Source organism: Drosophila teissieri, chromosome 2R, assembly GCF_016746235.2.
Source record: "Drosophila teissieri strain GT53w chromosome 2R, Prin_Dtei_1.1, whole genome shotgun sequence".
NCBI classification, from domain to species: domain Eukaryota; kingdom Metazoa; phylum Arthropoda; class Insecta; order Diptera; family Drosophilidae; genus Drosophila; species Drosophila teissieri.
Genome location: NC_053030.1, coordinates 16,218,123 through 16,244,173, shown reverse-complemented (window position 1 = coordinate 16,244,173; position 26,051 = coordinate 16,218,123). Strand labels below are relative to the sequence as shown.

The 26,051-nt window shown below is 44.2% G+C and overlaps 3 protein-coding genes across 5 annotated transcripts; 1 reads left to right on the top strand and 2 right to left on the bottom strand.

Annotated features, from left to right (window-relative positions):
* Nucleotides 1-12,470: 12,470 nt before the first annotated feature.
* Nucleotides 12,471-13,685, bottom strand: LOC122614839. The gene has a single exon (XM_043789508.1). The coding sequence runs from the start codon at nucleotides 13,683-13,685 to the stop codon at nucleotides 12,471-12,473; it is 1,215 nt and encodes a 404-aa protein (XP_043645443.1).
* Nucleotides 13,686-14,937: 1,252 nt separating this feature from the next.
* Nucleotides 14,938-16,819, bottom strand: LOC122614058. Its single transcript, XM_043788522.1, has 5 exons — nucleotides 16,630-16,819; nucleotides 16,328-16,574; nucleotides 16,187-16,269; nucleotides 15,976-16,125; nucleotides 14,938-15,925 (listed from the first exon to the last, which is right to left on the bottom strand). The coding sequence occupies exons 1-5, from the start codon at nucleotides 16,724-16,726 to the stop codon at nucleotides 15,261-15,263; spliced, it is 1,242 nt and encodes a 413-aa protein (XP_043644457.1). The 5' UTR covers nucleotides 16,727-16,819; the 3' UTR covers nucleotides 14,938-15,260.
* A 249-nt stretch (nucleotides 16,820-17,068) lies between these two features.
* LOC122615299 (ERI1 exoribonuclease 2) lies at nucleotides 17,069-25,837 on the top strand. Of its 3 annotated transcripts, none has more exons than XM_043790328.1 (3): nucleotides 17,069-17,744; nucleotides 24,805-25,049; nucleotides 25,107-25,837. In XM_043790328.1, the coding sequence occupies exons 1-3, from the start codon at nucleotides 17,722-17,724 to the stop codon at nucleotides 25,682-25,684; spliced, it is 846 nt and encodes a 281-aa protein (XP_043646263.1). In that variant the 5' UTR covers nucleotides 17,069-17,721; the 3' UTR covers nucleotides 25,685-25,837. The 3 variants fall into 3 exon arrangements, with proteins under 3 accessions (XP_043646263.1, XP_043646260.1, XP_043646262.1); XM_043790327.1 differs by lacking the exon at nucleotides 17,069-17,744 and adding an exon at nucleotides 23,296-23,671; XM_043790325.1 differs by lacking the exons at nucleotides 17,069-17,744; nucleotides 25,107-25,837 and adding an exon at nucleotides 23,050-24,579 and having other exon boundaries at nucleotides 24,805-24,937.
* The last annotated feature ends 214 nt before the right edge of the window (nucleotides 25,838-26,051 follow it).

Here is a 26,051-nt window from a genome sequence, read left to right as displayed (position 1 = left end):
TTGAAAACCCTCTTTTCGCTTCCATCTGAATACCAATTTCAGGGAATTTTCCCTCAATCGCATCACTGGGACTCAAAGTCGAACAGCTTTCAAGCGTTTCTCGAAATCTGAAGCAGTCAAAGGCGCTTGGCTTATTTCCGTTTCCGCTGGCTGCCATATTTTCCGACCCCCCACCGCAAAGCAGCTCCCCATTTTTACCTCAGCAATGCAATTTTCGACTGGCAAAAAAAAGAAAAAGAAAAGCAAAATCGCACGCTTGAATTTGGATTTGAAAAGGGGAGAGTGCAGAAGGGTGTGTGGTTAGGTCAGCAGAACTGCCTTTGTTGCGGCCATCCCATTGTGTCGCCGGAAATATTCAATTTTCAATTTTCATTTCGCTGGCCAGCAAAAATTGGCAAGCGAAAACAAAGGACGTGAACAGAGAGCAGAGCGAGAAAATCTGCTAAGCGCATCACCCCAGCGTGAGGCGGTGAATCGAAGAGGAATGCCGAATGAAAGAAATCAATTCAATTATTACGTTTTCATTCGCTTTTCACCACCCTGTCCATTGTATTGCACTGCACTGCGGATTTATGAAGGTGTGCTGCAAGGTTGCTGCCAGAGCGACTTAATCTAAATGAAATGTGCAACACGGATGCACAGCACACTTTGTACACCAGTCGTTGTTGCCACATTAAGGACACACAACTATCAGCTGACCGGCTGTGACATTGTCATCGCAACACAATTAAGCGCTCAACGGGGGCCAGGGTAAATATAAATTTATTGAAATATTATTTATGACTTGGAAAATTGCTGGAAGCCGACTTTAATCCTCGTTACTTAGCAGACAAGTTCCCTGCTGCGCTCGCCTCGGTTATCGTTTGTTTTGGCCATTTTCCAGGGTCATTAGCTGATGGCAGTGACGATGATGATGATGCTGAACCGAACGGAACTCAACGGAACCAAAGGCGACCAATTCTGGGGAGGGGGTGGGGAACTGGTCCTGGGGGGTCGCAGCTCCAGCTGGGCGTTAGACCGCAATGAAATTGGTTTTTGAAAATATTTTGTAATATTATCGCCTCTAATAAGTAAAATTCTTTGGTTGCCAGCTAGTTTATGGCACCAGCCAGGCAAAAATGTGTGATTGGATATTAAATACCCGAAATTTCACAGCAGAATAGATAATTTTAGTTAAACTAGATTAAACTTAAAGAATATCTGTCATACTTTAACTTCGTGCACCTAGTTGATAGTGTTTGAGGAATCTCAACGTGAAGCACTTTACAAGCTGACCTGCTCGGAATAACTATCAAGTGGAAGACCTGCAGTTGAGCCATAATGACCCATCCTTTAGCGTCGGTAAACATTAAGGAGAGCTCGTAAAGTAGTCAATTGAACCGCATTCCAACAGCTCGCTGACAGCCTCAGGGAAATACGTTGGTTCACTTATTAAATTGGCCCGAAGCTTAAAGCTGTTTGCGCCGCGTTGCGAGTGGCGAGTGGCCGAGTGGTGGAATATGGGTAGCAGAATCTGAAGACAGAAGCTTGTTTTAATTAAAATTTTAATTTAATTCCTTCCGGTTTTACATTTTTTTTATTTTTGTTGCCTCCTTGTTTTATTTCACACACATCAAACGGGATGGAAACGCTGCGGGGGGCCAGCCAGACATCAAGTGGCCGAAATTAAAATCTGCTGCAAGCACTTGACACTTGGGTGAAGTTGGGTGGGTATGCGGGACTCGTTGCGTTGTCAAACTGCAAACTACATAAGTGACAAAAATTACGCATACGCACTGTGGCCCGGCTGCGAAAATAGCACGTATAATGAAAGCAACCAGGGCGCAATATATTGAAGTGTGTGTGTATGTGTGTGGACGCTCATTAACACTTCGTTAAGTGGTGTGGTGCCAACTTGAAGTTTGTTTTTGAGAGGAAAATACGAACTGAAAGATGATCTCAGACCGCGAAAGAGAGCGTATATGTGTGTGTGTGTGTGCAAACAGTAAATCACTGAAAATAGCTGGCAAAATAAGTGCCACAAAGATTTAGTAAGACATGCCCACAGCTATCGTCCTTTCACTCTTTTCTCCTCCATCACATTTCACACTTTTCGCCTGCCGCCAGGGACTACAGTGGAGCCTCGATGAAACACACTTAAAATGGTTGTTTAACCAGAGAGCATTTCTTTTGGTAACCCGCATTAAAACAAAGTTCGTATAGTTTTCTGTAATAAACCTAATAATTATTAAATCTGCATTTGAACTAAGGCGCATTTGACTGTAGGCGCCGCTCGAAAGGTTTTGCCTACTTTTCGGCCTCACTCGGTGTGGCTGACTTTTAGCAGTCGCTTGACACATGCATCTGCACAGAGGCAAACACAAACACAAGCTCAGAGTGAGACACAGACATAGACAGTGAGTCCTTCGTGTGATATCCTCTTTTGGCTGGCAGAATTTACCAAAGACACCGAGTGCCAGGCACTTGACGTTGACGAGCCTGTGGATAAGATGCTCCTGGCTCCTGGCTGCTGACTCCTGGCAAAAATGAGATGTGGAATGGGACAGGACAGCCGGTTGGTTGAGCAGGATGAGTTGGATTGGAGCTGGCCTGGGAGCGATAAGCGAGCGGATAATGATGTACTGGAGCTGCAATCCAGCGAGAGTCGTGAGTCGACAGTCATTGAGCACGCGGCGTATGAGTAATGTGCCATGTTAGTTAGTAGGTTAGTTAGGTTGGTCGACTGCCACGCTACTTGGATGGCAGAGCGAAGGACCAAGCTCCGCCCTTTGACCAGAAAGAATGATGCAATTTCCAGACCACAATTTACCATTTTAATGGCCTTGGCAGACGGACCAGCGGGCAGGACATTGCCATTTCAATGATGCACTTAGCACAGCCATCTCTTTCTGGTTTTTGGCCCTCTCACTCACTCACTCACTCACTTCATTTTTTGAGCTTATGCATGTAAGAAATTTAGAGTAAAGCACCTCATTAAATTGAAAAATGTCTACAATTTGCAGGACATTATGTCCGCAACTAATGCATGCCCTTCGAAAAGTAGTCCATGTCCTTATTCGGTCCACATACATACTCGTATCTGACTTGGTCTGCCACTCTGTCTCCCTCGGAACGAACAAATTGTTTAACTTCTCCACTTTTAAATCTCTTTTGGTCGCAACGAGCTCAATCTATACGGATGTGCATGTGTATAAATTTGCAGTGTTAATGCAATTTTAAGCTGCTTTATTAATGATTTTCCCTTTGGTTTACCTTCCAGCTTTCAGAAACGATTGCAGCTGTGCTACTGTGGGAGAAAATAAACTTAAAAAACATATACATTTCACAACCATCAAAGGACTTTAAGTCGTAAGTCGTATTGATTTATATATTCATGGCAGACTTAAACAATATCAGCCAATTAAGTAATTGTATACTTAAATCAATTACTGCTTAAATCAGATTTAACATTCAAGGATATGTTTAATACATTACAAATAGCTCACTTTGCATTGAACATAAGAATGAAAAGTTTTTGAGGCAAATTAGTGAATTGATTGCCTTTGCCCATAAATCTTGAACCACTGTGCTTTGTGGCTTGTCATGCTGCGAAAGTTATTGGTGCAAAAATCCCGAGCGCCAAAGGATTTTTTTTCCGATTTCGTGCTTGTTTGTTGCAGGACGTACGCAAGTACGTCTGTGGATACGTATGTATGTATGTATGTGCGGGCAGGCAATAGTGTCAATGCATCGATAACCCGAGAACAAGGACGAAAACAACAACAACGAGCAGGAGCCGTCAAAGGATCAGAGGGCATCGATATGGACGGCGGGCTCGGCTGGAGGGAGGAGCAGCAGGAGCAGGAGCAGGAGTAGGAGAAGGAGCCACTGCAGCTGGGAGTTGGAAAACGAGCTCCTCCGTCGGCTTTCTGCATTTACTCGCATGCATTATTGAGCATTAACCTCATTTCACGCAGTCAATTTACGGCATTAAATTCTCGTCTGGCCGGATCTACTCACATTCTGCGGCGGAGGGCCGGGCGGCAATGGCGTAAGGATTTAACGAGCTGCCAGGACATCCAGAGCACCACCCAGACCCAACTAAGCCCCTTGATGATGATGATTTTACAAAACTAATTCGGTTTTGATTAGCCCGAAAACAGCGGCATCCGTTTCCCCGCGGGGGCAAGTCCTTGGACTTAACGGTTATTGAAAGTATCTTAACTTACCGTTGGCTGATAATACGAAGAAGTAGCGGACGCAGAGGAATGGCGCCCAAGAAATTGAAAACACTTGAGGTGCAAGCAGCGCAAATAGCCCCACTAAATGAGCTTATAAAAATCCCAGAGGATATCCCAAAAGTGAGAGCTGAACTAAAAAAAAAAGGAGAAAATGCGGTAAGAAGCGGGAGAAACTAAGAGGTTGACAGCATCCTTACTGCTATTTTGGCCTATCTCGTTTGTGCCATTGTAAGTGGATAATTAAAGAAATGTCTGGGCCACAGACCAGAAAGCGAGAAAGAAGCAATAAAAACAGCGCTGGTCAGAGCGAAAGAGACAGACGCTGAAATTAAGAAAGAGAAAGGACTAAAGCGAGAAGGAGACAGCAGCAAACAAGGAGTCTCTTTATGCTCTATAATGTGTGTGTGTGTGTGTGTGTGTGTGTGTGTGGAGGCTATTAAAAGCTTCTAAACGTTTGCTAAAAATGCTAGTATAATTCACCACTCCAGACAACAGAAGTGTGAGAAGAAGGCTTAGAGGGAGACGGGGATAGTGCCTTAGAAAGAGACGCAACAACGTGGCACCGTTTAAGTAGCCTTAGTAACAGCTACCAGCTGTTCCAGTCGCCGCGCGGGAAAACCCACTACCCTTGTCCACATATATTGTATAAGCTGCTTTTCCATTGTCTATTGTCTCACTGACTTAATTTGCCCAGCGAAAAATAGAGATAAGGGCTCACGGGACAGGGAACAGCTGCTCGCTCCTTGAGACCCGGTTTCTTCACTTGACTTTTACGAAACACTTTAAGCTTGCTTAGAAATATTGGTAAACAAGAAAAAAGAATTTAATAATTTTATCATCTACTCACGTAACTCCATCTTTCCTGTCCATAAGCCAACCAGTTATGTGGCCCCCATTTTCATGTGTTCATTCTTTAATTGCCATATGCTACAGAGATAGGAGCAATCGCCCCAGCTAATGGCCAATTGTCCGGGCAACAACATTTGGCTGCCGTTAATGGCCATGGTCAACACCCGGTCACCCATAACCGGGACTCAGTCGGAGACACTTCAATTGAAGCTTTTGCGAGGGAGGTACTGTGACCTGTGACCTGTGACCCCACTATTACTCGGGTCACCGATTCGAATAACACCCTGCAGATACCTTCGGCATTTTGGTTACGTTCCATTCACAGCAATTAAGTTATCGCCGTGGACTTTTTGCCCGGCAATCGCAATCGCAATTGCCATCGCCATCGCCATCGCCATCAATCATCGTTTAACGGCGGAGATGAAAATAAAACGGCGAGCTTATGAGCGGAGCAACACCTCCAGTTTGGGATGCATAATTCATGGGGGAAATGGGAAAAGTTTTGACTTTGGCGCGTGACTAAACGAGGAATGCAATGAACACAATGCAAAAGGCCAAAAACTGTTGCCAGCAAATGAGCTAGCAGCCAGCAAGGATAAAGGATAAATAGCAGTAGCAGCAGCAGCAGCAACAGCAGCAGCAACCAGAGAAACAAAACAGGGCAGCATCTAGGACACTAAGTATGATTTATGCGGCGAGTCTCGCCATGGCAGTCAAATTGAAATTTACACCAGAACCTTGGCAACATGCCCCGTGAGCTGGGCTCAAATGAGTTGCAATTCTTGCTGGGACTGTCGCCTCGCACATAAGAAAATATATGTGCTGCAATGTGCGTACACTAGAAGAAAATATGAAAGGCTAGCGGGATTGCAACAAGTTCCAAAATAAAATTACTCACAAGAAGCATTTAGAGTACAACACTCATAAACGAAGGCTACTTCTTAAGAAATGAAAAAAGGATACAACTAACATATCTTTCAAGCATCTTCTTTGTATTGAATACCTTACTCCAAGTGCACTTACAAAGTGAGACACAGATACAGATCATTATAAGCAGCAGCAAATCTGCTCCCCCAAAGGACATGTGCTGGAGATTGGCTGGGGAATCGACCCTTTCCTTTCCTTAGCCGGAATCCTTCTATTTTCCTGCTTCTGGGGCTGCCAGTTGCACTTCAATTTTCGTTTGTTTCGCCGGATTATCAGCGAAGCTGAAGCATGAAAATTTAATAATCCATTTGGCCCGCTTGCAGGCGAGGTCCTGCAGCCAGGACCTCCAGCAGCTGCAGCTCCTTGGAGACGCTCGACGGCAGCGCCATGATAAATTCTATTTAATTTCTGGGCGAGAGATTGAAAAGGAATTCCTGGCGGATTTTGTGATCTGATTGGGAAACGGAGTGATTTGGGGCATGTGAAACAGATTCTGGGACTACTGCCATTGCTGGCAAAAATCCTTTAAAATTAATTGACTGCCTTGCCGGGCACAACTGTACGCTGTTTTATTTACCAGTTAAGCGACCGCAGCAATCCTGCAAAAGAGTTAAAACCCCAATCATGTACTAACAAAACCCCAAAAACTAAACTAGTTCACCCCACACCCCCACCACCCCCCGCACACCACCATTCAACGTGTCATTTAACATTTTGGCTAATAGTCCGCACATTGTTTCGAGCTGTGGATTCTGGACTGAAGCGAAAATTGCCAAATGGGGAAGAAAGAAAATAGCCAAAATAGCAGCTAAAACTTATTTCATATCAAAAGGGTGTTGAGGGGTGTGGGAGGGGTGGGGAGAGAGGGGAAAACGGTGATGGGGGACATTAAAACCACGCCAATTTTGGTCAACATGCTGAATGAACTGCAAAATCAACTCGCTTCAAAATGTGGTCGGTCAGCAGAGTGTTTATATATGTGTATATGTGTATACACACATTAGTGCATTCGTGGGTGTTTCTGTGTGTGTGTGTGTGTGTGTGTGAGTGGTGCATCAACGCCAAGAGCACACAACTAAAAATCAGTTTGCGCGATATTACGTATACGCGACGTGCAACGCTAAACGAGAATTAACATTTAAATGCCGCATCTATATTGTTACAGGTTTTTGTTTGAACGCTTGAATGGCCAGGGAATTGTAATACATGTAAGCTGGCGTTCATGACGAAATTTTCGTGTTTTATACGGGCTGCGCTATAGTGCACGTATACAATTGGGGAAAATTACGATAATCTCCCGACACAAATAAATATAAAATAATGATCGGTGTATTCGTGGGCATCAAATTTGCGGCTGAAGAATATTCATACGAGAAAGTGATTTAAGTTGGGCAATAGCTTACCAATTGAAAATGAAGGATTATCTAAAACATGTTTAAAAACACATAACAATAATCATTGTATTTTCTATTTATTTAAACTCAGAAGAACTTTAAAATGTATATAATTAAACGGCTGTACTTGATTTTTGTAATTCGTTTTTCCAACTTGCGATAGTAAGCATTATTACATTCCCCACCTAGTTGACTTAGTTACCCAGCTACTCACTTCGGAAATTCCTTTATCCGTTTCCCGTTTTCAGTTCCTGTCGTTTTTCAGTTGTCCTTTTTGGTTGACTTTCTGTTAACTAAACTTTTTAAAGTATGCTTGACATTCACTGATTCTGATTCGGATTGTCTGCTCTGTTTGTATTTGCCTTGTTCATTGTCAGTTGGCCTGTGCCCCACCTATATATGATAAAATATTTCGCATCTTGTCAGGTTCAGAATCAGGTTCAGAATCAGGTTTGGCTTTGGCTTTGGCGTTGGCTGCAGGAACTAGACGACAAATTGTCGCTGGAACAAAACTTCGTTTGCCTTTCAGCTCGGCAACCAAATCCTTGACAGGCTTTTGCCAGCCCCCCATCCCTTCCGTCGTCGTCCCTCTTCCATTGCATTTGATTCAATTTGCGCAGAGCAAAAGTAAATCAACAAAAAAGAGTGGAGAGGAAAATAGGAAAAATAGGAAATGTTCGTATTCCATAAATTTGCTGGCACTTCAATCTCTATGGCCTCCATCCTGCATCTCCCTTCACTCTCTCTCTCTCTCTCTCTCTGTTGTTCCATGCTCTATTTATAAAATTTAACATTCCGTTCCTGGTTCCATGGACTTTCTTTTTTTTTTTAGCTTTTATATCCTTTTTCTGTTGGCTGTGCCAAGTTTTTGCGGCTTCATTGTCAGTTCCTCCATGTCCTGGTTCTTCTCCATTTCTTCCAACTGCCATTGCATTACGTTCCTCATCTATTCCATTCCATTCCCCTGCCGCGTCTCTTGTGTTTTTAATAATGCATAATTTGTTTTATAACTAGGTTCGACTCCCCCATAGCAGCTCTCTCTCTCTCTCTATCTCTCTCTCACTCTGTCTATGATTCCCATTTTATCTTTGCTGTATATTGTGCATATTATGTGTGGGGAGGGAAAAAATATTTTAATCAAAGTGAAAACAAAGCATTCCATTGTTGAAAATCTATTATAAAATGCCCCGCTTTGTTGGTGATTTTTTTCTGGGCTTGCTTCATTTTCTAAAAAGCACCGGGGGGTGAGAAAAATGGAGCTGGATAAGTGAGAAACTCCAACTGCTGGACAACTATTGTCCAAGCGAGCTTGAATAATGCAGTTAAAGTGGAAATTTGATACTGGACAATGGTGCCTTTGACATAAGCCAAATCTTTTCAGGCGATTTGAAAAATGTATACTATAAGCTTATATTCACAGATTCAAACTGGTTTTGCTAAGCTAAATTGCATTTTCCAAACCTGCGAGGTAACAATACATCTAAAATGTAAAAAGTAAAATTTTTATTTAAACCTGGTGATAAAAATGTTACCTGAGGCAAGTTATTACCAAATTATGGTTTTGACTTTATGAAGCCTGTTCCTGATATTCAAAACCCCTTTCACCCCCTCAGGGGCACACTTAGAATGTCATTAAACTGCCTGGCAATTTGGTTTCGGGTCGCAGTGAAAGGAAAGGGAAAGGTTTTCCTTTCTTCTCGCTTTGTTGTGGGCTGGGTGGCAGGAAAACTCTCATAAAAGCCCGAAGTGAGACATAATAATAAAGCACCAGAAGACAATTCAGCTCGTAAAAATACAAAATAAATGTTATAAATGTAGCCATAAAAATTACAACAAAAACAGAGCTGGAGCCACCCCCTTGTGGGAGGTCCTTGGTTTTTGCTCGCCACCTTTGTCAGCGTAAAATATTTTTAACTGATTGATACGCGCGGGGTGGTGGTGGGTTGTAGGTCACACGTACAGGTGGGTGGGTGCGTGTGTGTGTTGCGTGACAAAAGCACACACACTCATACAATCACACGCAGGTGGAGGGTGGAGGGACATTAGGGTGAATAAAAGAGGGGCCAGGAGGGGGAGTGTGAGTGTGAGGGGGAGACACTGACGAGTGACGCCGAAAAAGAGGCAAACACTCACACACAGACGGAGGAGCGCGAAAACAAATGAGAAAAAATATGTTACAAAGTGTCGCTCATGACACACACTCACTCACACCCGCAAACGCAAACACTCTCGTCCACATACACAGCACCCTTGGCCCCCAATAAAATTTAAATCACAAATATATCCACGCGTTATTTATTTAAAGCAAGCATTCGCGGGTGTTTGCAAATATTTATTATCAAAAATAAATTGATCTTTTGACCGCAGTATTTGTATTACATTACATTAACAGCACTGAAGTATTTTTAAGTGAAACATCAAATTGAAAATGGAGACATTTTTTAAAACAACCTAGGTGTATGTGAGAAATAAAAAAGTGAACACTGCAGTGCAATCACCCAAATAAGAGCTTTAAAAATATATAAAAACAGTTGAATGGTAAATCCCTAGAAGGGTTTTTCATCCATTTCTCGCAGTGCACTGGCGCAGTTGTACACCTACAGGAGCATGCCACTTGTTCGCCTCGTCATGTCCTGGCAGCAAGTTTTACATTGTCTGGCTTCGAGCGTTGTGCCATTTTTACTTTGGCTTTCACGGAGAAAGGGGCTGCGTAAAAAAGGTTGACGAGGGGGTGAAAGTTGGGGGGGTGAACCCGTTCGAGGGCCGGAGTGGGTTTTTGGGTTGGTGCCGCTTTTGTGTCATCCTCGTCGTCGCATTCGTGTCAAATTTATTTCTCCTCTCGTGCTGTTTTTTTTTTTGTTTTGTATTTTAGTGTAATTTTGTTGATTACAACGTTGTTGCCTTTCGCCTTGTGTGTGCGTATGAGTTTGACATCGTTGAGTGTGTAATTTATTTGGAGTGATCCTAAATTATACATGCATGTGCCTCGCGTAACTGCCAAAGACATGGCCAGAGATATGGTGAGAGTGTATTTTAATTTGGGCTTACATTTTGACACAACTTGACCCAGTTCAACACTGATTAATCTGAGTATTAAGAAATACTTGCAGCTAATATGGAAACAATAAGTGCCTAATAATATCATTGAAAAATCAAGGCACAAATATATTTATAAGAAGAAACTTGAATTCATAAATTTACATTTTAAACATCTTAAGAAAATACGTTGATCCGAAATGAAAACAGAAAAGCAAAGAAGCGAGCCCGGAAAAGTATGCTACACTTTCGTTCGCATTCCACCTCCATCACGCTGTCCTTTTATCTTGGCCGTCTTCTTGGCCCTCGGCTAACGATTTTAGGGCCACATTATTACTTTTTATGACGGCACAAGGGAAAGTCATGTTTCGAGCTTGTTAATATAAAAATTGCGGTGGAACCACCGAGTTCTGGCAGCCCCCGGGCCAAACTCAACGCCAAAATGTCTAATGAAATCTAATAAATTAAAGAGATTTATACAAAAGCCGCTTGCCCGTGGCTCTGCTCCCTTATTTTCCGCTCAACCATATATTTTCCTTATACATACATATATATAAGTTCAGTTGCTTTTCTCCCCGATTTGTTGGTGGCATAAGTAACATTAGTTCACGCTGGACGAAGGGAAATCATTGGCTTTTCACCAGAGTGTAAATTCCTTGAATAACAAGAGCGATGGGATAAGTTTTCCCCCTTTTCCCACCACTTGTCACACTCCATTGTCTTTCATTGTGAATGAACCCCAAGGAAGGCGAAACAGATAAAAGATATCGGATAAGAGGGTGAAGTGCTGCCGAAACAATCAAAACTTAAAACTTAAATCAAAGTCAATGCTTCAATAAAATGTTTTATTTTATCACTCAACTAAATTGAATTGAAATTGCTCTAATGCTCCTTTATTTTGACCGAATCCTTGTCTTTGTATGCATAAAAGTTTAATTGATTTTCAATGTTTATTCGGCAATGGAAGTAAAAGAAATAAACACCATTAGATGGCGAAAAATGAAAGCGAACTGTAGCTATAAATCGGAATGGCAAAACTGTGCCAAAGTCAGTTGAAAAATTTAATCAACCTTGTTGTGACAATCCTGGAGAGGATTTGAAGGTAGGTTGTTAGTCCCTGGAGCCACTTACCTATAAATCTTGTGCCGCTTTAGGAGGTGCAAAATTGTATACGTAAAATACTTCTACGTAGTCGCAATCGCTGAGGTAATGCTTTAAAAATGATTTATGGATCCGCATCCCCATCTCGCAAGCAGAAAGGACGAAAACAGAGCGGCAGGAAGGATGGGCATGTGTGAGGATCGGAGGGGAGTTCAAGGAGCCGGTTCAGGACCCAGGACCCGGCACCTCAAGTGCTCGGCCAGCCATGCAATTACATATATCAAGGAATGGGAATGGGTATGGGTCCTGGGTCCTGGGAACTCACTGCGGGGTGGCCCGTTTGGCCGGAGAATATGGAGGCTTCCCTTGTTATTTTTGTGCATGTTACAGCATGGGGCGAATGCATAAATTATTTAAAATTACCCGGCAGCGGTAGAAGGAACCTCTTCAGCTCCCGTGGAGCGGACTGAGTCCTGTAAAGTGCGTGTTACATTGAACAAATATTATTTGGAGTGCAATAAATAGATGATAAATGTCTCTAAGGCGACCCGAGTGCTCCTGCAGAAAGTTAATCAAAGCGTTTGAGAAATGGGCTCATCTTGGCGCAGGAACTGCATAGTTGGCAGGGTTTTCTCGGTTCTTAATAAACAAAGGGTGTCGGCTTCATTAATAATGGCATAAAACATGTTCCCGCATTCTTAACCTTAAGTGCAAACTGTGTGCTTAGTTGCAACCTCTTAACCCCTTAACTACTTCTCTAAGTATTCGAGCTAATGTACTTTTGATATCCCATTTGTTTCTTATTAATTATGCAAGGTCGTGTTCACTAATGAACTAATGATGAATAATTCACCTTTGCAATAGCAATTGCAGCACAATTCAATTAATTTATTATTTATCCCAATAGGTATATTCTTTCGAACTTTCTACAAAGTATATGTACTCAATGCTTGGGCTTTAAGTCGACATCCGAACCGATGAAGATTTCCTTCTCGGCAACCAAGGCAGATTTCTTCAACATGTAATGCAGATGCAGCAGACTGCAGAATGCGAAGCCGATGCGAAACAGGAGTCGTCTGTTGGGAGTCACCAGTCCCAGGACTAAAATCCTTCTTTGGAAGCAACCGCTCCTTACGCTCTGACCAAAAGTGTCGATATCCTGCAGCTTCCAGCGGAAGTCCTTCCGCTCCGACCATCCATGCGTGGCCAGGACCTCCTCGAACTGCAGTAACCGCGCCACATGCATCCAGGAGGTGTCCTCCGGAGCACCAATGGTGGCCACCAGCTCATCGAGCGTGTGCAGCAGAGACCGCAGCGCGTTGACGATGAGCGCGATCTGGAAGATGCGTCGCCATTCGCCACTGCAAAAGGTATAGATGGAGCTCAGGTTGTACAGAACGATGAGAAGCAACTGGGGGCTCAGGCAATCCATCAATTGCTGGGTGACCTTGACATAGGATCGATGCAAGCGCTGCAGGGAAACCTGGCGTCTCTGTAGCCTCCTAATCGCTCGGTAATCGGACCGCAGGATCATCAAACAGAGCTTCTCGTCAACCGCCGCCATTTCACTGTTCACCAACTCGAAGGACTTCCGCAGCTGAGCTAGCACGATGCTTATCAGATGCGAGGTGACGTCTATCACCCAAATGGACAGTGAAATGGGCACCACGAAGACCACAATGTAGAGCATTTTCCAGCTGGCGTTCAGGGGGCCCAGAAGACCCTTGTAGAACATCCGAAAGACCAGCAGCTTGAGCACCATCTGGAAGGCCACCAGCCACGACAACTCCACCTTCCGCCTGCAGAGGCGATGGAGCTGCGGAGCAAGTCGCAGGATTCGGTTTATCACCCGTCTTCGCTCCTCGATGACTCCCCTTGGCTGGATTAACAGGCAGCAACTGAAGCCCACCAGCTGGAGATGCAGCATCAGGGGATAGGGATCCAGCAGGGCCAGCGTGAAGAAGAAGGCGCACCAGAGGCCAATCATCCTCGACACCGTGACGCTGTAGTACGTCAATCGCAGCTCGTTGCAGGACTCCTCGTAGCGGAGGCGCATCAATCCCAGGTAATGGAACAGCGCCTGGTAGAAGCGCAGCAGGAGGAGCACGTGCCTGCTGATGTAACGGTTGCTCAGGCGAAGCGAGTGCCACCAGGCCATCGATGAAATGGCTCCACCAACTGGCTGTCCCGAAAGGATACGACTGTTTGCCAATAAAGTGGCCATCGTTAGGTGCGTAATGCCGCCATAATGGACTTCTGATGTTCAGCAATTAGGGAGTGCACTGAAATGGACAGCAGCAAAGGTTACAGGTTACAGATAAAAGCATTCAAAAATACACCTTAAAGTTTTCTAAATGATAATTAATGATAATAATAGATTTTTATTTGTAATAAACACTTGCTGCAAGTGCGCTGAAAATGAGAACTGTGAGGGGTGAGGGGCCATGGCAACCAACTGTGTAGATTAGCCGGAGAACAAAAGCGTGCTCCATGGCTCCATGGCCAAGCACATTTCAGTTAGATGTACTCCGGAATTCTTGCACTTCATCAACACAATTTGTTATGCAATTAATTTGTGTGGCAAAAAGTGAGGAACTTGGTTTGAAGGCGCCAAACGGAGAAATGGCTGATGGTGGAGAGCGGCGGCGGGTGCTGGATGTGAAGTTGGGTAAACAAGTTTTGCATAATTTCCATAAAATATTTCATAAACAACTTGAAAAATGGAAAAATGCTATGCTATGCCATGCAGCCAACAACTGAGGAGAGGCAAGTCCGAAAAGAAAGCAAGACAAACTCGCAGCGGTAATTAAAAAGTTCACAAAAGAGTCGGGCACCAGGGACTTTGGAAAATTGCTACCAAGAAGAATCCCGCCGATGACAAGGCGCAAAACTTGCCGATTGAATGCGAAATGTGGTCGAGGAGCCCGGACGGACTCCTCCTACCCATTGCCAATTCAAATAAATTAAAAAAGGAACTGCGACTCGTTGCCAAGTTTGTCACCGCAGAAAAATAATACGGAAAAAATACCCCGTATATATAGATAATATATATAGTATATGTACGGGATAGATATTAAAATATGTAGATGTGGAAAAACAGCGCAGTGGAGGCTTGAAAGGAACCGCAAACTGCGGTCACTGTGGCTTCTCTGGTCAGTGGTCGTTACTTTTGCACTCTTGTTGTTATTTTTGCGGTGCTTGTCCTGCCAGCGCCGCATCCTTGCATCCCTGCATCCTTTTAGTCTTGCAGAGTGCCACTGCTCATTATTGTTGGCAATGTCCAGGCATCGGAAATTGGAAAAGTTTCCTGCCTTCGTGACACTCCACACTTTCTCTGACACGTTCTATGAATATTCAATGCAGGCATAGATTATATTCAATTGATATAAGTAAATAAATACATTTACAGCTGACAGGGTCAAGTACAGCATGAATTTATTTTCAAGGAATTTTAAACATCAAACGAAATGTTTAAGAGTTGCTAAATATTTACTACAATTTACTTTTTTTTTCAAAACAGCTGACAAAGCTCTCTCTCTTTTAACCAAGATTACTACTCCTCTCTCACTTTTTACCAGGATAACTACCCCTCATTTAACCGGTTTCTCTTTGGGACATCAGGGGTTGTTTTGAAACGGTTCGAATTTATCTAAGCGGTAGAAAGCGGGGAAAAGCGATGTTTCCCAAGTAACAAACAATCCGCTTTCGGTGAAAGTAACTACAAACGGGTGTTTTAACTACTATCGGCTATGTCCCGACGCAGCCAATCGACCAGAGAATCCCGGGCGCACTCCGCCTCAGCATCCAGGCAGAACAACTGGCAAATGTCCTGCAGCCAGTTGCCAATAATATAGCGTTTAATGCAGGGCATTACCCCCAGCTCCCGGAACACTTTTAGGCAATAAAGTTGCAGACGGGGATTATCGGTGGTGGAGGCCATCAGACGACCCACATAACACGGCAGTTGGGTGAACTCCCTGCTGCGCCACAAGGCCCGCTTGCTGTGGAGGCCATTGAGCAGGGCCAGTACCGTATATTCCCAGTTTTCCACCTTCTGGCGGGGCAGCAACAGTCGCGGATTCTCATCGGGCTGGGCGAAGACGTCGTAAAGCAGCTTTACACCATCCACGGCATCGAAACGCCGCTGACCTTCGGTACAGCAGAGGAGCAGAGCAAATGCCTTGGTATTCATGTCCCAGAAATTGGACAAGCGATTTAGGATCCTCTTGTGCAGCAGCTCAAAGAAGCCCAACTCGATTCCCTGATCGGGCGCCACCTCCAGCATGTGACACAGGTGATGCCACAAATGCACAGGATAATGCGGACGACACGGATCCTGCTTATAGATCTCAGCCAGGGCAGAAAAGTTTTCAGGATCCTCCAAGAATGTACCCTGAACTAGGGGAAAATATATTATATTTGGAAACAATGAAGTACATACAGCTCACCTTTAGGTTTGCACGTCAAATTGCGCAATATCTCTGACGCCAAATCATCCTTAATCGACTCTTGGCTCTTAATTATTTTGTAGAACTCCACTCTTAGGCACTTGCGGTTGGCTATATTCTCGGCTCCATCCAGATTGCGGGAGAGTATATCTGCAATAAATAAAAGCTCATATTAATTGCTCAAATAATTCATAGAAGAGTTTAAACTTACTATAAATCCTTAGATACATCTCCAACTCCCGATGCTCCTCTGCGTGATGCTTCAATCTCATGCGCATAAAGGCATTCTTCAATCTATTGAAGAATGAAAATTGGATAAAACCAAGATAACGCCACAAAGGAGACAACCCACTTTCTCACTAGATCCATTTCGATGATGGCTCTCTGTGCATTCAGTGGATTTAGAAGAAAGTCTGACAATGAGACGACTGCCCTCCAGTGGGTCAGGCGAACATCGCTGTCCAGTTCCTTGAGCAACTTGGGCAGTGCAAACCAGCCGTAGGCCAATTGGGCACGATCCTCCAGGTGCGTGGAGGTCGAACTGCAGCAATACGGCATGCACCTGCAAATATTCCTTTTCTCCATGGCCTGAGTCCACTCTAAGTTCAATTGATATGATTTTATCATTTGCTGATAATGTAACAACTTAATTACCCTTTTCCTGCTGGCTATTGATGGAGGTCGGCCTCATCACATCCTTGATCTCGTATTGCAGAAAGTTATTGCGATATCTCGCTAGCTGGTCCCACATTTTGGTTTATTTGTTTGCTGCTATTATATTGGAAGCAGCTTAGAGCAAATAAAATACGTGTCAAATGCCAAAACTTTTCAAAAACCTTTCAAAATCAATTTCCATCACACTATAACTTAACATTTCTGTAAGAATATCTATGTTACTGCAAAATCTATGTTACTGCATAATCTATGTTACCCTAAAGCGCCATCGCGGCCGAAGTGGGAACTCAAGTGGTTTGAAGCTCAGCTGAGTGTTGAGTACGGAAGAAAGGTTCGAAGCACGGGCGCTACAGCTGTTCGGCGCCTGGAATCGATACATCGCAATATGGGTGATATATTTCGCCGATTCAATGCCGCTGCATTTGTGAACGGGCGCCGAACGAGTTAAAACCAAATATTAAATGCGGACTCCGAGCGCAGATCACGAAAGCATACCGACAGGCCCGCAAAAAATGCAAATACCAGGAGTGCATCTCCATTGACCGGTTAAATACTCGGCTGGGCGAAAAGTGCATCTGCGAATTGCAATAACATCAAGCGCTGAAGAGTTGTACAAAAAAAAGCAAAGCGAAAGAAACACAGTGCGTGTGGGAAAATGTAAAAATAAATAAATAAATAGCTAAATAACAGTAACAAGGAAAGCAGAACGTAACGAAAGTATCGAAAAAGCGCAGTGTTTTTGTTGTGCCGGCTGAAATAACTGTGCTTGTGTGCGCGCGCGTTTGTGTGTGTGCGTGTGTCGGTGTGTGCGTGTCAGTGAGCAGACAACAAAAGGAACTCGGCTCGCTCTTCTTCTTCCTGCGCGTCCTCCCCGTCGCCTAGCTTACCGTTACTTGCACTGCCAAAATTGCAACAACAACAAGGGGAAATAGGGAGATAAATAAATAAGCCGACGAATATCGAATAGCATAAATAGTAGTCCTGCCAAAAAACAAAACAAAATATATACATATAAAAGAAACACAGAAACGTCAGTTACAAAGACGAATCGAATCGAATCGAAAAACAGAAATGGCCTTGATAAGACTGGCAAGGTGAGTTTTTATTCAGATTTCCCGTTGAAATTACCTGCAAAGCGTGTGTATAGGAATTTTCGCGTTAAAAGTTGTGGTCCGCCTTCGCCTTTTCTTTGCCTTTCCACTTAACAAACCGCAATTAAATCGGCCAGGGGCGGAGTTTCCACCTAAGGGGAGGGGTTTTCCCAGCTTTTTGCCCATGTAAAATTGATTTTCCTTGGCCCCCATCATCCTGACGTGCTGACCTGAACTGACCCCATTTTTCATTTCCGTTTTCCGGCGAAAGAATAGAGTCCGCAGCCTGGAAAATCCGGCCTGGCCTTTTTGTTGCCTCTTGGCCAACAGCAAAGCGCTTGAGGCCGTGTAATAAGTTTCGGGCAAATATTTATTTCCCAGCAACGAGTAGTTGACATTGAAGTTGGTCAATGCACTTTGGGGCACCTGGAACGCACTTCGAATATCGCTTAATGTAATCAGGCACTCTGGAAAACTACGATAGCAATAATTACGTATATTACATGCATAATTGTCATTGATTTTAAACTCTTCTGTTGGAATATATATCATACTTAAATGCATTGCGTGTACATTTTACACAAGTTACCAAAATAAACATCCTTGTTTCTTGATTTGGCACGCAATATTTTCGAGATCTTCAAAATACCAGTTTCGCAACTAGATTAAACTACATTTTAGCACACACTGAGCACTAGAATCAAATGCAATCAGATCAAATCAAAACTTAGGAGCACAGAGAACGTGGGATTATGATGATCTGAATTCGAAATGAACTGCTAATAATAGGAAATCCTACGAGAAGTCTATGCAATTAGCTAACAATACTAACAATGTATTTGTTTACCTTCTCGGTTTCGTTTGTTGACTTTTCCAGCAGTTACAACCCCCAGACAAATAAGCACTATCTGGTTATCGAATTTCCAACGCCATTATCCACTATCCACCATCCATTCACTATAGACTCCAGCGATATTTATTTATATGCTGTTTGCGCTGTTTACGCTTGCAAAGTAAACAGTCGCAAAGTCGCAAATCACACATGAATAAATTAATCAAGCGGCGGCGCACAGGCGTTAAATATGCGATCAGTTGATTGATGGCCCGCTGACTGATTGGCCGCGTGCTCAGCCACCAGAATTGGGGCTATCCCACACGCCATGCCACATACTATATGCTACATGCCACACACTATATGCCACATGCACCTTGCCCGGGTGTTGTGGCACTTAAGATTCGGGTTCGAGCTGGTTCGCTCTGCACTTGCGATTCGGCGAGTGCCCCACTTCTAATGAACCTTCCATGGCTGGAGCAGTGATTCACCTGACCCATTCCAAGTGTGGTGGTCCAGGAATAACTCGCAGCCTTTCAGCAATTGAGATCAGAGTTGCAGTAATTGAGCGTAATTGGAAGTGAACACGAGGCTCCTCCACTACACGCCACTCCACTCCACTCCAATCCCGAGATCTCGCTGGCCAGATGATGGATGACGAATGACAGCCGCCAGTGGAAGCTGCAAAAGTGCAGCAGATTGCATCCACAAAGAACGTGTCTGTTTCTCGGCCCGATTGGCCCCAATATGTCCTCGCCTGACCCGCTAGTTCAGCCCGCCCATGAAACATATAGCCCATGTACCACCAGCACATGCATACATCTGAATTTATATATATTTATATGCATTTATATGGCAGTGCAATGGAAACTTTAGTGGACTGCAATGGGAATGCAATAAAACCAAAACGGGAGGCTGCATTGATAAAGCGAGTAATCTATATGACGACATGGTCTCGAGTTACTTTGTAAATACGTGGCACCCTGCATATGGGGCGTATTTACATACTGCATACGTATGTACAAATATAATCCCGGGCTGTTTGAATGCCCCATTGTTATACGACTCGTGCTGGCGACTCTTTAATTTAATTATGACTATTTCTTTAATTGAAATGCGTAGTATTCTATAAATGGAAACGTTGCGGCCGCACTGAAAGCTCCCAATCAAGATCTTGGCTCTAAATACTCTTGCCAACCTCAACTCCAAATGGGCGTATCGATGTCAGTTCGATTTGTCACTCCACTACAGCAAAGCCGTCCTTTGTCTTCGATTAGATCTCTGATTGAAAAGCAGAAGACAGCCTTTCTATTGGCCAAAATGCATTTGATCGATCAATGGGAGGTCTTGGCCATCCACTCGTGAGTAAACTGATACATCTCCGTAAAAGTTGCGCAATTTCCAAGCTGGTCGCACTTAAAATTCTAGTTCTCATTCACACACAAAAACCCGTTTAAAAAACCAACAAACAAATGAGCTAATGTGCTAGAGTCGCTGAAGTTCAGTTTAAACACCTTCAAATACATAAAAGTTCATTTAACTTAACTTTAACTTGTAAGTAAAGCTACCAATTAGTTGACACCGACAGGCTGTTATTAAGTTCAGAAATTATCTTTAATTTCCATACCTAAATGGCTAAAAGCGGATCCGCCTTTACGGCCAGCTTAAAATGGCAAACAAAGCTGTGAAAACTGTCGTGTCAGTAGCAAAAGTAGAAATGAAATATATTTATTATTATTGCTCAGTTTACAGCTTATTATTCCCAACAATTGAATCAAACGTATGTGTGTGCCAGACGTAAATTTGCAGCTCACAAATTAAAGATCAAACAGAGCAATTGATAACTAAAAATGAAAACACGCAACGAACTCGAAATACACTTCGGCCATCGGAAGTGAGATCTATGGGAGGTAACCAAATTGACATGTGGATCGATGGTTCGGTTAACTTTTGACCGATCTAAGGGTGGTGTCTGGAAGATTCTCTAAAAGATTCCGGAACGTTGTTGACTGGCCAATGAGCGCTTAGCGCAACTCGATGCCTAGACATTGGCTGGCAATCGGCGTCTGGTTTTCAGATGGCAACTAGAGTGCGGGAAATCCGGCTGAAAGCAGTTTTCACCAAACTTATCCAAAGTCAAGAGCATGGCGCACACGAAACTCACGGATACACTCAAACAATCGCCGCTACAGATACAGATACAGATACATTTACAACTGCATTCCGACCACGTCGCCAGCACTACGACTGTGCTTCTGGTCGAAAAGCAGCCGTGGCAATGGTACCGCAACTCAATATTGCATTTGAACGAGTGCCGTCCGTAAATCAGGAGATGCCCTCCCCAGAGGGGAGTTCCAGAGATTGGGGCCTACGACGTGGCCAACCCTCCATTGAAAACTAGAAACGGGGAAGGGCGTCGTACTACGAGATGGTATATGGTAAACTTGTATGCACGGCATGCGGGGCGTATGCGCAATAAATATATATCATTTGCTTTGGAGCCCACTTGCTAATTTCCATCAATTGCCATAAACCCCAGCCTCAAGTCAAGTCGTCTCGTCCACAGGACCTTGATGGTAATCATCCGTAAATAAATACACCTAACTTTGTAAGCGGCAATTAGCTAAGCCAATTAGCATGCATGATAATGATAATGGCTGAAAAAGTTCTGCTGCCACGTGAGTTTCCATCTGATGATCGCATACAACATAATGTGCATTTCGTGGAATTTATTGTATATTGTAGAAGATACGATCGAGGATTGACTTTCATTTTCTAGAATGCATATTCATTTGTTTATTAGAACGGCAGAATTACTTCCTAAATGCTCAATTGCTTGATTGTTATTTATACTTAATAATCACTTAACGATATTGCCATATGCACAACATCTCCTGGGCTATTCATAGGCTTCGGTTTTCCCATTTTTCCATTGTCATTCAATTCCATTGTGCCCAGGCACGCTCCTCATTTGGCCAATTCATTATAGCCTCCACAATTAGGTTAACTGCTGAGCGAACTGAGCGAACTGAACCCTGGGAAATATATGGCTAATTAATGGCGTTGTTCAGAAGTGTTATTTGTAATTACTGCAACATTGTATGGTGCGACAAAGAAAATCGCACTTTAATGCCATTTTCGCTGGCCAATTAATGGAATGTGTAGAAAGGGGGCTTGTCATCGCTGGGCGATAGGGTGACCAATTGGAAAACCTGTTGCTGAATCAGTGCTCAGTGGGTGTGGAAATCTCACGCAAACAAATTTAAGGAAAACTCGAATCTACATTGCTTTGTAGTTGAAATAGCTAAAACGCATTTGGTTAGAGGAAATTTCAGAAAGCATAATAACAATTTTTAGTTCATAATTTAATGGTTCTTATTTGGTTCCAATATAAGCAACTATCCTGCAAGCGTTCTGGTCATGCAATTCGATGAGTTTGGGTAGCAACTTTTACCCACTCAATTGATCCTTGCAGTTAACCTCTTTTCCGCATGGAAATTGATGTGCTCCAGTGGCAATCCGCCTACGCCCACTCGGCAATTTGTTGCAATTTTCTAAATATAGCCTAACCCATTAAAGCCACTTAGAATGCAAAGCCGACAGCGCGGACTCGTTTCAATTGGCGCAAGTAAAAGTGAATTTAAAAGTGGTTTTCCTTTTTCGCCGCTCAGGCTGCCAGCAACACAACAGAGTTCATTCATCCAATTTCGTATTGTTTGTGCGAAAGTCGACTTCCGCATTTGGGGTCCGCCATCGTTGCGCCCCCGTTTTTCCGCCCCAAAATCCAGTGAAAAGCGAAAGTGCGACTGGGGGCCGCCTGCATTTCCCGCTCCTCGTCGCCGTTGTCCATTTAATCATTGCAAATTTTATGCAATCTGCCGCTTGCACATGTGTTGTGCGCTGATCTTTTTATAAGCACTTTGTGTGTGCCATATATCAAAAAGCAGATCATGTCGGACTCGCGGGCAGTTTTCATATGTAATTCAATTTGATTAAATGCGCGTAGCGTGCGCCAAAAGTGCATTGACTCCGAAGGCTCATGCGCTGCATTTGGCTGGCCTGATGCGCCTGAAAAATAGAAAAATTATCCTAATCGAATTGGGGGAGTACTTGCTCCAAAACAACGATCTAATCGGACGAGAAACCCCAACGTAGAGTTAATGCATTTCAATGCATACTACGAGTATATGCTGTGGCGAATTCGATGGCACGCGATTCGTTCATTTGTCGCTGACTACTTGGTGCCCATTGCAGGCAGATATCTTCTTTAGTTACAACTTTCTTTGGTACTTCCTCTTAAACTCAAAGAAAGTCAAAGTACGTCTCTTATAGAGACTTTCTCGAACAGGAAAAGTAATAAATAATCTCTTAGCTCTTATGCTAGTTACTAATCTGAAATTTTTAATGTAACAGCTTAGATTTTTGTGGAAATGTATTTCGCTTAGCCCAATCAATCGATACATTTTGTTTCCATCGCTCCTCGGCAGCAGACACAAATAGATACAGCAATCTGATTGTGAGATAACCAGTTCAATTAGTGAAAGTCTGAGTCGCCGGCCAAATTGCTTTATGCAACTCCATTTTATCGACCAAACAAGACGGCCGCCACAGCAGCTGCCGTTTAAAAATCCCGCTCAAAATGCAGTGTTGTCAAGCGCAACACCGAAATGCGACTAGGTGGCAACGCGGTGCCGGCATGTTTTCTTGTTTTCGCAATTTGCATGCGGCGTTGAAACTCCTGAAACGTGCTGGAAATTGTGCCGAAAATGAGCGCGCTTAGCACCAAACTGCTCCTGAAACGGATGCCCTGCACGCTGGAGGAACTGGCGCAGCTGATCCACGAGTGCAAGCTCATCCTGCCGCGCTCACTGAACACCTACGGCCGGAAACGGGTGCTCCTCGAGTATGGCGATCCGGAGGAGGCGGAAAGAGCGCTGGAGCAGCTGCAAGGACTCAGCGAAACGCTGGACAAGCCGCTGTGCATCAGTGTCTTTGGACCGCGGCCCACTGCCGGAGCCGCCGGTGCCAACAAATCCACACAGACAAAGGCAGCGGGCAATGGAAGTCCTGCTTCTTCTGGCCTTCCGGATATCGACAAGTACGTTCGAAGGCTATACGCCTGCAATAATCAGTGCGACTTCACACAGCCGCCGCCGCCATATCTCAGCTACAGCTATCCACCCATAAACGGGGAAATCCTAGCCAGAATCGGTCAGCATCTGCAGACAAACTCGCACTTCTATAACCAAGTTTTGCACCTGATGAATCGCATGAATCTGGAGCCACCTTTCGAAAAGCGTGCCGATGGACTGATGGTTCAGTTGCATCTGCAGCATGTGGGCACTCAAACCGAGTCCATACCCAGCGAATCGGAAAGTGAGCTGGAGAGCGACGACGGGGAGCAAAAGCTGGCCAAAAGACAGCGATTGCTGCCACCGCCGTCGAGCGATGTGGCCCGTGCCAAGATTCTCAAGCGAACCCGCCAAATGCTACAGCAAGCTGCCCATCTCGGTAGTCACACTAATCCCAAAAGGACAGTTGAAAAACCCTCTTTTAACGCACCCAAAATAGAGATGAAACTGCCCGATAGCCTAATGCCATCCGCGTCAAATCCAGAAAGGGTTGCATCCACATCCAAGCCAGAAAGTCGTGCAAAGCTAGAAAGGCGTCTGTCCACCAGTAAGCTCGAAGCTCTGCCGGTGTATAAGAACTACAAGACCGGCGATCCCAGCAACAAGTTGTACATTAAGAATCTGGAGAAGAGCGTGGATGAACAGCAACTGCGGGAAATCTTTGCCAAGTACACTGCACCGAGTAATTTGGACATCAAGGTCATGCAGCAGGGTCGCATGAAAGGGCAGGCATTCGTGACCTTCCTCAAAGCGAAAAATCCGGAGATAATAGCCCAAGCCCTAAGCGAAACCAATGGACTTTTGTGGCACGACAAACCCATGATCGTCTGCTACGGCAAACAGCAATAGGAGCAGTCAAGAGATCTGGGAGAAGGTTAGGATCTCGACGATTTTCTGTTTTCAAATCGGTTGCCCACATAGTAGTAGTTTTAGTAAACGTCAATCTGGTTTGATCCTATACTCAGATCAACTGAAGTAGAGGCAATGCAAATAACATACCTATTTTCTACAAAATTTCCAAGAAATCTACTTAAAAATTTAAAAATCCTTATAATTGTGAGATAACGCTCATATTTTACAATTACTGTTCGTATTGCAGACAACTGGGCCTGATCGATACCATATACGTCGACGGTGCTCGCCCAGAACCCGGTAACGATCCCGAGGAGTCGCTCAACGAGGACGAAGTCACAGCAGCCAACACAGTGCCCGTTAAGAGCAAGAAGTCGCGGAAGTCCAAGCGACTAGCCATGCAGCCCTACACCTATGTGATTGCCGTGGACTTCGAGGCAACCTGCTGGGAAAAGCAGGCTCCACCACAATGGCGAGAAGCGGAGATCATTGGTAAGATATTGAAATCAGTCCCTAATCACTCTAATGGAACGCGTATTTCACTTCCAGAATTCCCAGCAGTGCTTGTTAACCTGAAGACAGGAAAGATCGAGGCGGAGTTCCACAAGTATATCCTACCCTTCGAGTCGCCGCGCTTGAGCACCTACTGTACGGAGCTGACGGGCATCCAGCAGAAGACTGTGGACAGCGGAGTGCCGCTGCAGACGGCGCTAATGATGTTTCACGAGTGGCTGCGCAAGGAGCTGCGCGCCCGGAACCTCACCTTGCCCAAGATGAACAAGTCCAACATACTGGGCAACTGTGCATTCGTCACCTGGACGGACTGGGACTTTGGCATCTGCTTGGCCAAGGAGTGCACTCGCAAACGAATGCGCAAGGCGGCCTACTTCAATCAGTGGATCGACGTGCGGGCCATCTATCGATCGTGGTACCAGTACCGCCCGTGCAACTTCACCGATGCTCTGTTGCACGTGGGCTTGGCCTTCGAGGGCAGGGCCCACTCGGGGATCGACGATGCCAAGAATCTGGGCGCCCTCATGTGCAAGATGGTGCGCGACGGGGCGCTCTTCTCGATCACCAAAGATCTGACGCCATATCAGCAGCTCAATCCCAACTGCGTGTTGTGAGTTCCAGCGGCCAGCAATCCCTCCAAAAGTTGAAACGGAACGCAGAATATCCATTTAGTTACTGGATTTTATTTAAATATTAATATAAAACGCAATGAAAGGATTGATATGGAGATGATGAATAACTAAAGAGAACATGCACGAAAATTTAAATTTCTTTTTTTTTTGTCTTTTCTTTTTGTTTTGTTTCATATTTGCCCTGATTTTATTGTAACGGCAATTGATAAGACTTGAACAATTCGAAGCATCGCAGCGATCATACAAATAAATTTATAAATAGCTATAAATATGGCCTTAAGAGCATACATATTTTTCTACCATTCATACTTGATAATGCTTAGCTATAGTCTATAATACGGAATGCAAT

Coding starts and splice junctions, on each gene's coding strand:
- LOC122614839 (XM_043789508.1), bottom strand. CDS start 13,685: ATGGCCTGGTGGCACTCGCTTCGCCTGAGCAACCGTTACATCAGCAGG.
- LOC122614058 (XM_043788522.1), bottom strand. CDS start 16,726: ATGTGGGACCAGCTAGCGAGATATCGCAATAACTTTCTGCAATACGAG. Junction 16,270..16,327: donor GAAATGGATCTAGTGAGAAA/GTGGGTTGTCTC, acceptor ATTCTTCAATAG/ATTGAAGAATGCCTTTATGC. Junction 15,926..15,975: donor TTTGACGTGCAAACCTAAAG/GTGAGCTGTATG, acceptor ATTTTCCCCTAG/TTCAGGGTACATTCTTGGAG.
- LOC122615299 (XM_043790325.1), top strand. CDS start 23,340: ATGAGCGCGCTTAGCACCAAACTGCTCCTGAAACGGATGCCCTGCACG.